The 12,333-nt window shown below is 36.9% G+C and overlaps 1 protein-coding gene across 2 annotated transcripts in view; it reads left to right on the top strand.

Annotated features, from left to right (window-relative positions):
- vps13a (vacuolar protein sorting 13 homolog A) overlaps positions 1–12,333 on the top strand; it is an 80,148-nt gene that overhangs the window by 64,686 nt on the left and 3,129 nt on the right. For both annotated transcript variants that reach the window (XM_079896186.1, XM_079896185.1), the window contains 7 exons: positions 259–422; positions 2,023–2,068; positions 2,184–2,307; positions 2,919–3,033; positions 5,256–5,341; positions 10,221–10,344; positions 11,168–11,242. In XM_079896186.1, the coding sequence (XP_079752312.1) occupies positions 259–422; positions 2,023–2,068; positions 2,184–2,307; positions 2,919–3,033; positions 5,256–5,341; positions 10,221–10,344; positions 11,168–11,242 (734 nt within the window). The remainder of the gene's footprint in view (positions 1–258; positions 423–2,022; positions 2,069–2,183; positions 2,308–2,918; positions 3,034–5,255; positions 5,342–10,220; positions 10,345–11,167; positions 11,243–12,333) is intronic.

The raw sequence follows: 12,333 nt of genomic DNA, 5'->3' as shown, positions 1-12,333 counted from the left end.
AAAATCCTGGAAGGACCTGGAAAGTTATTGAAAATAAACATGCATAGATACAGGTCCTTGAGAGTGCTTGAATTTATTTTATTTTATTTTATTTATTTAATTTTTATTTTATTTTATTTATTTAATTTATGTGCACTGTTTACACACCGTAAAATCTAAACAAAAGTGGTAACGTGAGGTTCATATCAAGTATAACCAGCAATGTTCCACTCAAATTCTGACCTTTTTTCTTTTTTCTTTTGGTCGTCCTCTTCTCAGGCGGTCTGGCCGGAGCTGCGTCTCGGATCACGGGAGCGATGGCTAAAGGTGTGGCCGCCATGACCATGGATGAGGAGTACCAGCAGAAGAGACGAGAGGCCATGAACAAGCAGCCCAGCGGACTGAGAGAAGGACTGACGCGAGGAGGGAAAGGCCTGGTGTCTGTGAGTCACGCATGGCAAAGTTGTTTTATTTCTATAGAAAATACATCTTGACCAGTGTGCTTTACATAACTTGATACTAAGATACTAACATTAAAATCTGATAAACACTTAGGGTCAGATTTACTGAACAGGGCAAATTAGCGAGAGCACAGTCCCAAAAAAAGCGCAGAAGTCAGTGGAAAGCTCTGCGCGTGATCACACATTAAAGAACACAGAACCGGCCGGATCATTTCCATAATGACCAACGCAATCTATCAAGAGCAGCGCTAATTAGCATCTGGTTTAAAACAATGGTGCAATACCAGTAAATTGATGAAACGCAAACCTTAGTAAATCACATTGCATGATTCATTTAAACACTCTCCTCAGATAAATACTGCATCTGAAAGGAAAACTCCTACAAATGCAAATGCAATAAAGTCAGCCGCAAAAAAGCCGCGTTTCCATTGCAGATTGGCACAAAACTTTTGTGATATTTTCTAAATGTTGATTTAAAAAAAGCGAAATGACGGCATTTACATTAACTGATGTTATGGGACTAAAATGTAATTTTTTTCTCTGGCGATAACATTCCAACAATCTTTGCTACAGATGTTATTAGGTTTACTTATATCTCAGCCGCCGCACTAGCCATTATTATTAATGGAAGGAGACGTGTGTGTGTTATCACAGCATTAATGTCAAGAAAAGACCCTTATACTGTGAGCGGCTCATATGAGTGTTTCTCCCTCCTTCTGCTTCAAGATCTTGAGAAATTGTGGCATTTCTTTGTTGTTTAGAATCCCGTATTCCCATAATAATTTTGTCTTTTAATAACTCTGTCTCGTCTTCTGTCCAAACATACAGCGCCATCTACTGTACGTCAGGTGACCTGTAAATGTGCAAAAACTGTTAAATATTCCTTTTTCGAATTGCCTGAAAAACCACCTCATGTAAAAACATTTTTGCGACATATGGGAGTTTTTTTGAAATTTACGTGTTTCCATTGGGCGTATTTTCAATTCGCAATTACAATTTGCACAATTTGAAGGATAATTGAAGCGCGGCTACTTTAGTAAATCCTGATGGTAGATTTTTACTGGCAAAAGAGGTTTGCACTGGAGCAAGCTGTTAGTAAATCTGGCCTTAAGTCTATTGCGATCTCTAAATTCTCGCTAGTTGATAATACCTAGAATATCAGAATCAACTGCAGACGGGAGATCCTTCTCCTTTTAACTCCCAAACTCTGGAACAGTCTCCCTAACCTCGTTCAGGAAGCAGAAACACTGTCAGTTTAAATCTAGACTAAAAACACATCTCTTTAACCTGGCATACACATCACACATTATCACATTTCTATAATTCAAATCCGTTAAAGGATCGTTCGGCTGCATAAACTAGGTCAACCGGAACCAGGAACACTTCCTATAACACCAGATACATTTGTTACGTTGTAAGAAGAATGGCATCTACACTAATATTAATATCATCCTTATCAGTTGATCAGCATATCATGTTAATAATTTGATTAAATAAAAATGTGATTGATTGATGGCCTAAAAGTCAAACTTTGCTTTCACTGCAGTCATTTTATTCTGTAAATATGATCTCTATCACACAGGGTTTTGTAAGCGGCATCACTGGCATCGTGACTAAACCAATAAAAGGTAAAGCTACAGACCAGCTGTTGTGTTAGCAGTATTTCAGGGTCTACACTCATCTTACCTGTGTGTCCAGTTTGATCGGCATGTCATGAGTGTGTGTGTGTGTGTGTTCCTGTAGGAGCACAGAAGGAAGGAGCGGCAGGTTTCTTTAAGGGTATGGGCAAAGGCTTGGTTGGAGCTCTGACCCGACCAACAGGGGGCATCATTGACATGGCCAGCAGCACCTTTCAGGGCATCAAAAGGTTATCAGTGTGTCTGTGTGTCTGTGTCTGTGTGCAGTGGAGGGCTGGGTATCGATTCAGATGTTACAATTCGATTCGATTTCGATTCGCAAGCTCTCGATTCGACTCAATGAATATAGATTTAATACAAATCCTATATTTATTAAAAAAAAGAACAGTGAACATAAGTTTACAAGTGGTTACTTAAAAAAAAAAATTTAAGAGCTACAAACCTGTATATTAAAATTTTAGGTACACTATATTTCAAATGCATACAATGAATAGACAGGATTTTGATGCAAGATGAAGATTTATGCTGAAAATTGGACGAGTCTGAACAGTCGTACGCATTGATCAAACAGGATCAGGTTATTTTATGTTTAAGATAAAACACACAGAAAATCTCACGTAACATGTAGGCTGCAAGCCTAGGAACAGTGGAGGAAAACTATTACTGGCTTTTGGGTAATAGATAAATAAATATGGAAAAAATTTATTCGTGGCGTTTGAGAATCGATTTTGAATCGACCACATTTTAAATGTAAAAATTTTTTGCACAGCCCTAATGTTTTTTTGTCTGGGAAAGAGTCTTCTGTGATTGTGACACATTTTCTGGCATGATTTGCGTTCAGAGCCGCAGAGACGTCTCAGGATGTGGAGAGTTTGCGTCCTCCTCGGTTCATCCACGAGGACGGGGTCATCCGGCCGTACAAGGAGAGAGAGGGAATCGGCAGTCAGATGCTCCAGGTGACCTGAACACTTCTGCCTTCACACTCCTGGGCTCAAGATACTGGCACTGCCTTCAAAATGTGTTCATGACACATGACAATAGGCCAAAGAAATGGGCAGTTGACATGACATGTGCAGAAGAGTATGCAATTTAAAACAACAAATAATAGAAGAAAATAATTACGTAATGCAAGATTTGTTCTATCGTACTTCTACTAAAATATTTCATTAACAGCACTATTTAAATAAACTACAAAAATGGTGCTTGAAAATGGTAAATGTGATATATAAACTATAAAGCAAAAGATTGGAGTCATTTGGGTCTCTTCTGCTCATTTATGGGATCAAAAATACAGTAGTAACAGTAAAATATTACAATTTCAAATAGCTGTTTTCTATTTGAATGAATTTTAATTGTAATTTATTCCTGAGATCAAAGCTGAATTTTCAGCATCATTACTCCAGTCTTCAGTGTCACATGATCCTTCACAAATCATTCTAATATGATGATTTGATGATCAAGCTTATGATTATTATCAATGTTGAAAACCGTTTTCTTGTGGAAACTGATATGGTTTTTTCATTATTCTTTGATGAATACAAAGTATAAAACAAATTTTGAAAATAAATCTTTTGTAAAATTTGAATCATTAAATTAGTGTACATATTTAAGATTTATTTATTTAAACAACATCTTGGTAATATATCCATGTCAGCAACCCAGATACGTATATACATAACATATACAGTACATATATAGTATATATACACAATAACATTTATTTGCAGTTGTTTCTTGCTCCAAAATACTTTGCCATTATCTTGAACACCCACCACTGTCATTGAACAACCAGCTTTGACCAACATGAGTTTTCATGCTTGTCCAGGCTGGGTTATGCTGGTTTCATGTTAGTCTAGATTGTGGACCAGTGAAGCTTTCTGGTTTAGCTGGTTGACCAAGGAAATCTTGAAGGTTAAACTAGTTAAGAAGAATTATAGCCCAGCATCCAAAACACTACAGGAAGCAAAAAGACTAACAAGGACCAAAGCGTTTGTAATTTTATCATCAGATGTAGTTACATTACACACAGTTTTGAATAGGAAAGATAAGCTACTTTATGGATGTCAGATCCTTGATGAAAACTTGATGACATTTGTTACAGATCCAGATGCATTACTCTGAATCCTTGCTGTCCCTTAAAGCCAAAAGTAATACTTGTTTTTTTTACACATGCTATCTTTCAAAGCATACTCCATTTGATAGCGTGCGCGAACGCAGCCGGTCGACACATGCGCTCTTGATAGTTTCATCTTTGTCCAGTTGTGATGTGTTGTGTAGCTTGTGAGAGTTGCAGATATTAGCCTCAGTAGTGTTAGATGTGCTTTACAAAATACAGAAACAACGCTACTGTACTTTACGTGGAGTATTTGCCAGGCCTCCTGATGTTGTTCACACTCTCCTCTCTTGTCATGTTCACAGAGCAGAACGGCCCTCTCTCAGTGGAGTAGCTCTGATACTGATGAGGAGGACGACAATACACTTACATTTGTGTCCTTTTAATACATATTCAGTTTGTGATTGTGTAATTTACATTTGAATCTGAATAATATACAATGTTTAAGTAGTTAGTGTGCAAAATAGTACATGTAAATATTGCTGTTTTATGATTAGGAATCTTGGTTTTATTCCTTCAGATGTTTTGTCCCACACCATCATCTGTCATTTTTTCCTGAATAAAGTCATTTTCCAAGTGCATTTTTCATCATTAACCCATTCCACACCCATCAATCCCACTATGCATTGCAAAATGATTTGGCTCACAGGCACAAAGTACACTCTGTGCTGGAGCAGGGGTGTGTACTGTGACTTTAGTCTTCTAGAAGACATCGTGACTAAACCTTTGCTTACACTTTGCATTGAATTAGAGTCTTTTTACTAGGGAAATTCTAGAAATTTTGCATTCTTGCATCCAGAACACGTTCACATAGGCAATGAGATTCAAAACTGAAATATTGAACAGTAAAAAAAACATTGGTTTTAGGGTTCCTAAAACTAGTGTGATATACAGTGTATGAGTAGATGATGTAGAGGTTTTGTTTTCATCAGGTCTTGTGTCATTATATCCACTCCATCGCCATGTTTCAGCTCCTCAAATGTCGGAACGTGATTCTACCACCGTAGAAGTTCACGGGATTGTGTTTTTGTAATATATTAATTGGTTTCTCCATTTGGTTTGTAGAGTATTGAAAATGGACGGTTTGCCAAGTACAGGTACTTTGCTCATGCGAAGGTGAACGAATCAGATTTCCTGATGATCACTAAAAGGTAGGTGGATTTATAATGAAAAAACACTCATTTTGCATGATCAATATGTCACAAGAGCACATTTCGGCATACACAAGTACTGTTAAGCATGTCACTGTTGTTTTGCCCACTTATTTGTACTCTCTGACATCTGCCTGCAACTCATACTGTGTGTGAAAAGGTGTTGAAGGGCTGTTGATGCAATAACATCACAGAAACACAATCTCACTTTAAAGCGTTTTTAAAAAGTTAGCGGCGTTAACGCAGGTTTTATTTAACCCTATGAATCACTCATAGTTAAAGCCAGGGTTTCCACAAAGTCTCATCAGCTTTCTAATCTCTTCCACTTTACTACAATATATAGCCCGAAATAAACACCCGAAGGAATGTTGAAAGTACATATTACTAAAATGAATCATGTCTAATCACTCAGTCAGTGTTTCTATCACAAAAAAACGTCAATAAAACAGTTTGTGAGCAGTATGTCACTTAACGTTACATTTAACCCAGAAAAGTTATCTAGTGTATTTCGTTAGTTAAAACCAGGTTAAAATTTTAATTACTGTTAATTATTTATGTATGTTTGAATGAATCTGTCATGAAGATCAGTTTTTATGAAACCTGCCTTATGTACAATTGAGATGTACAACTCAGTTTTTATTTGAGTGTGATTGTTTTCTGAAATACACTCACCTAAAGGATTATTACATGGCAGTTGCTTCAATGCATTTAGGGGTGTGGTCCTGGTCAAGACAATCTCCTGAACTCCAAACTGAATGTCAGAATGGGAAAGAAAGGTGATTTAAGCAATTTTGAGCGTGGCATGGTTGTTGGTGCCAGACGGGCCGGTCTGAGTATTTCACAATCTGCTCAGTTACTGGGATTTTCACGCACAACCATTTCTAGGGTTTACAAAGAATGGTGTGAAAAGAGAAAAACATCCAGTATGCGGCAGTCCTGTGGGCGAAAATGCCTTGTTGATGCTAGAGGTCAGAGGAGAATGGGCCGACTGATTCCAGCTGATAGAAGAGCAACTTTGACTGAAATAACCACTCGTTACAACCGAGGTATGCAGCAAAGCATTTGTGAAGCCACAACACGCACAACCTTGAGGCGGATGGGCTACAACAGCAGAAGACCCCACCGGGTACCACTCATCTCCACTACAAATAGGAAAAAGAGGCTACAATTTGCACGAGCTCACCAAAATTGGACAGTTGAAGACTGGAAAAATGTTGCCTGGTCTGATGAGTCTCGATTTCTGTTGAGACATTCAGATGGTAGAGTCAGAATTTGGCGTAAACAGAATGAGAACATGGATCCATCATGCCTTGTTACCACTGTGCAGGCTGGTGGTGGTGGTGTAATGGTGTGGGGGATGTTTTCTTGGCACACTTTAGGCCCCTTAGTGCCAATTGGGCATCGTTTAAATGCCACGGCCTACCTGAGCATTGTTTCTGACCATGTCCATCCCTTTATGACCACCATGTACCCATCCTCTGATGGCTACTTCCAGCAGGATAATGCACCATGTCACAAAGCTCGAATCATTTCAAATTGGTTTCTTGAACATGACAATGAGTTCACTGTACTAAAATGGCCCCCACAGTCACCAGATCTCAACCCAATAGAGCATCTTTGGGATGTGGTGGAACGGGAGCTTCGTGCCCTGGATGTGCATCCCACAAATCTCCATCAACTGCAAGATGCTATCCTATCAATATGGGCCAACATTTCTAAAGAATGCTTTCAGCACCTTGTTGAATCAATGCCACGTAGAATTAAGGCAGTTCTGAAGGTGAAAGGGGGTCAAACACAGTATTAGTATGGTGTTCCTAATAATCCTTTAGGTGAGTGTATATTGAATATAATAGAATATATGATTGTTTGGGCTCTGTTATTAATTTTAACTTGTAATATTATAGTAATGCACCAAAATAGAGGGTTTTCTCATGTAGGCCCACCTGAAATATTTACAGATGAATCATTGAAGATGAAGACGTATCTTGCTGTCTTTAGTGCTAGCATTAAACAGCATGAGAACATTTGAATCAAATCTCGAGATATTCCCACCAAACTATCAACATCTGCAGATGTCGTAATGAGTAATCGGTGTAATGATTTTGTATCGGTGGATCTCTACTTCTTTTTTTGAGCAGTGTGTTTACATGTAGCCTAACAATCAGGAACTGAAATCAGATTGAGGAAAATCAGTGCATCTAAACATTCCTGAGTTTTCCGTGGAAATTATTTTACAAAACAAAAAGTTTTGGTTGCTCAAAGGGTTAGTTCACCTAAAAATGAAACATTTGTCATCATTTACTCACACTCATGTTGTTCCAAACCTGTAAGATTTTCGTTAATCAGGTAAAAAAAAGTCAGGTAACCCCAAAACTTTGGCAATCCTAGAAAGTCATAAAGGCGTCATACAATGAATCAAGCAGTTTAATCCAAGTCTCCTGGAGAGACATGATCACTGTATATGACATATGCACAAGACAAAGATGGAGAGACTCAAGAAGGAGTGACAACATGTAGAAGCAACAGGACGTTTCTGAATGGTTAGTTGGTGAATTTATGCAGCTTATGTGCAGTTATCTTCTAGTCATTAATTAGCATATTCTGTCTTGATAATCTATAAATCGTGTTCTGGGGGCGGGGTTTATGTAAGTTTTAGGGTTCATGATATCACTAACCCGGGAGGAATGTGGTGTAGTCTCTACCAGCCGTTTGTTGTAGTCCTTAAAAAGTGATTTCTGTAAAAGCAAATATCTCCCTTTGCTTTGAACTTTGAGCGTTGTAACTTTGCAGATGTTGTTTATGCTCAAACAAACATTACACACTAACTAAAGTTAGAAAAGTGAAATCATAATCAGCCACCCCTTTAATTTGTGTTTCGAAGACTTATTAACTAAAGTATTATGGGTTTGGAGAAAATGATGACAAAATTTTCATCTCTTTGAGCAAGCATTTAGTATATTGCTCAAACTCAGGGTCAGGAATCTCAACTAACACATTTCCCCAAGGCCGGACTTAACTGGGACTTGACTGGGCTCAATGGGCCCCGCCCGTTTGATTTTTTTCAATAATATGTCAGTCATTTAATTTTTCATTTAAAGTTTGTTGATTGGTCTAGCATTTTTACCTGGCCCTGCCCTGCAATGAAAAATATAATTTAATTAGCTAAATTAAATGTCAGTCATCTTGAGGTTTGCTGATTGGTTATTGGCAGTTACGTAGTGCCTCGTTTACTGCCGAACCGTTGAAAAAACCTGTCTGCCCTTTAAATTGCGCAAATTGAAATTGCGAATTGAAAATAAGCACAATGGAAACACGTCAATTTCGCAAAAACTCCCGTTTATCGCAAAAAAGTTTTTACGCTTGCATGAGGTGGTATTTCAGGCAATTCGAAAAAGGAATATTTCGCAAAACTGCAATGGAAACGACATGTTTTCCATATTAATTTGTAAATATTTTAAATGTTTAATAAAGGGGCAAAAAGTCATAAACAAAAATCTGAAAATTCGTCGAAATTTACTTTTTTGCGCAGCAGTTGGTGTAGCCAGTTCAATATTAAAATGTTGGTGTTCAACTTTGCGTTTTAAAAAGACAACAACTGTTCATTTTTCGTTTTTCAATTACGGGTTAAAAAAGGAAAAACAAATGGACACAAAAGTAGCCTACATGGATCGTTTGGACAGAATACGAGACAGAGTTCTTTATTAAATTCATAAAAGAAACAATAATTAGCCTATAGGAATACTGGATTCTAAATCTCAAAGAAATGGCACAATCAAAACAAATGTTTTCCAGGTAAATAAGTGTTTTATTCTCATTCTGACCAAGACATTTGTGCATTGCAATAAACTTATGATCACTTTGAACTTTTGTAATCATTATTTATTTATTGGAAAAAAACTTTTTCAAGCTTCAATCAGTGATCATATATATAAATTATTACGTTTTTTAACATGTAACACTGTCTACGGTACCAGTCACCTTTTGAAAGTAGCTTTGCACTTCAAATAACGATTGGATCGATTATATTGTTACGCCACCAGATGGCGACAAATGACTGTTAAAAAAAAACATTTTTCATTGAATCGTTCATTCAGGAGATTCGTTCAAAAATGCTGATTCATTTATGAAACAAGTGTATTTGATTGAGGAATTGAATCATTCATTCAAACCCAAGTTTTTTTAAAAAAATAATTCAGACATTAAACATTTTTAATAGACTTCAGCAATTAACATAAATTATGTTATTTTGTTTAGTTGTTTGTTCAGAATCGTGATCTCTATTTTTATTCTCAGTTTATCCAGAATTGTGTAGCTCTAATACATAGCTTGTGTATGTATCATTTTGTTCTATTTAAAGTAATGTATAGAAGGTAGGGCCCGAAAGTGACTCAAGCCCAGGGGCCCCCACCACCCTAAGTCCTGCCCTGCATATCCCCAAATATTAAACACAGGCATATAAAACTTTTCCTTATCCCCAAATATTATACATTGGCATATAAAACTTTCCCATATCCCCAAATATTAAACACAGGCATATAAAACTTTCCCATAACCCCAAATATTAAAAATAGGCATATAACACTTTCTCCTATCCTCAAATATTAAAAATAGGCATATAAAACTTTCCCCTAACCCCAAATATTACACTTAGGTGCATAAACTTGCCCCACATTGTACCAAATCATGTGTCATTTTGATATTCCGATTAATAATACAGCAAATATGATCAACCACCCAGAACACAGCACACATTTTCTTCAGACGATGTAAAAATGCACGTAACTCCATGTAGTTGAATGATTATTAATATGCTGCTCTATCATATTTAATGACGCGGTGTGTCATGTCTGATGCAGTGTGTGTGTTTTCACTCTTGCAGGGGAATATTCTTCGTGACGAAGGGCACGTTTGGGCAGCTGACGTGCGAGTGGCAGTATCTCTTCGATGAGTTCACTAAAGCGCCCATGATCGTGGAGGGCAGGAGACTGCGGATAGAAGCTAAGGTACATCATCATACACACAACACACAGTTTGATCCATGTGTATTTATAGAACTGCTTTATTTACTTCATGATTGTCACTGGTCTTATTGTGCACGTTATTTTATAGCATGCACTAAATATAATAACAGGGATCAAACCCTGAAACCAACCCTAAACATTACCATATCTCATATTAAGTCTAAGTTGTTAACTTGTATTACTTTTCTTTTCTGATGATGTAAGGAAGGCTGGGTAGGCGGGGCATTAAAAGACTTTATTAAAAGCATAATTTTATTCCTTCAAACTCATCTTTGATCATCAAAATTACATATGTAAAAGTTTTTTCCTCAAAAACGTTTTTTTTGTCATGCCTTAAAATAGCTTGACTGTAACTCGACACCCTTGCCTCATTTAGTATACGCAGTTCTATGAATATGCAAATGAGCCCCGCCCCCACTCACTCACTCAGCTCAGAGATCCACTGGTTGGCGATCACACGTTGATCTGATTGGTTACAAGGTAGTTTGTGACGTCAGAAACACCAGCGATTTCAAAGTGTGTTTTTGAGACTGTCTTTGGTTCACTGCAGTGTTAAGGAGGAAATACTCAGCAATGCTGTCGACTTATGAACTTACACATGGTTTGTCTTAAAGCACATTAAAAACACCACATAGACATATAAACTATATTGAAAGCTGGATTTTCACCACAGGGGGACTTTAAAAGTAAAAGCATTAACCGATAAAATCAGAGCCTGACATGTTTAATGCTATTAAATATCTCCTGAACAAGGATTCATTTTGTTATGATGGAAACGTCATTTATCTTGTTCTGTTTTTCACAGGAGAGAGTCAAGTCAGTGTTTCATGCCAAAGAGTTTGGGAAGATCATCAATTTCAAAACCCCAGAACTAGCAAAGGTAGAGTTGCACATTTTTGCTCTAGAAGTTAAAGAACCTAAATAATGTCTATGAGTGTTCAAGCAAAGAGACTGGATGAAAGCCTCATTTATGCACAGAAGGGGGTGATGCTGATAGAGTCGGTCCAAACTGAGGGAAAATCCATTTAGTGTGAGCATCACTTATTAGGGTTGCAAAAATCATAGTTGGAAACTTTCCATGGGAATAAACTGGAAATTTGCAAAATGGCTGGTTAGCCTATAACAGAACATTTAAATGTAGATAGAAAATATCTTGCAACATAATCTTGGTTAAAACAACCAGGTTTAATGCAAATTCAGTTGGGTTAGGGTTATCACATGCACACAGCACACTACGCACTGCAGGGCTATTGAGGCCACACCCCTAAATCTGATGTCATTTCACATTTTCAATGGGACTTTTATTTCATAAAAAAAAAAAAAAAATAGGGGATCATAGGGAATATGTTTATTTTATTCAACATTCCTGCTTTTTTTGTTGTTCAATGAAAGAATCGAACTCACAAACAAGTCAAATATTTTTATATTTTATTATTTGTATTCATTTGCATGCTTGACCAAATACGTTGTTTAGATTTGTTTGTATATGATACAATTTCCCCAAATTACCAATTAATTCCCTTCAATTCTCATATTAGTCCCATGGAGTTTCCAACTTGGAATATTTCCAAAATTCCCCCAGCTTAACTTCCCACGGAGAGTTTCCGGGAAATATTCCACTCCTTTGCAACCCTAATCGCTTTTCACCACTCACGATCATAAACGGGGTCCTTACGGGTCCTTACAAACTCTAAAACTGAGTTTCGTCACATTTAAGGTCATAAAAAGTCCATAAAAATGGTATATGAGATGTCTTATTGATTATTTTAAGAGATTTTCAATTTTGGGAACTGAATCAAGGAATTGCAATGATTTCATAACCCTCTGGTGCTGTTCACGTGGCCATCAAAAATCACCAGAAATTTTCAGTGAAAGTATATTTCTATATTTCAGCTTAGATAATGTTTTTTTTATTTAATATCATGTATTTTTATGTTATTTTATGATACTTAATTATATTTAAGCAGTAGT

The sequence above is a fragment of the Squalius cephalus genome (genome assembly GCF_949319135.1).
Source record: "Squalius cephalus genome assembly, chromosome: 16".
NCBI lineage: Eukaryota > Metazoa > Chordata > Actinopteri > Cypriniformes > Leuciscidae > Squalius > Squalius cephalus.
The sequence above is the reverse complement of the archived record's forward strand: the minus strand, read 5'-3'. Positions and strand labels throughout refer to the sequence as shown.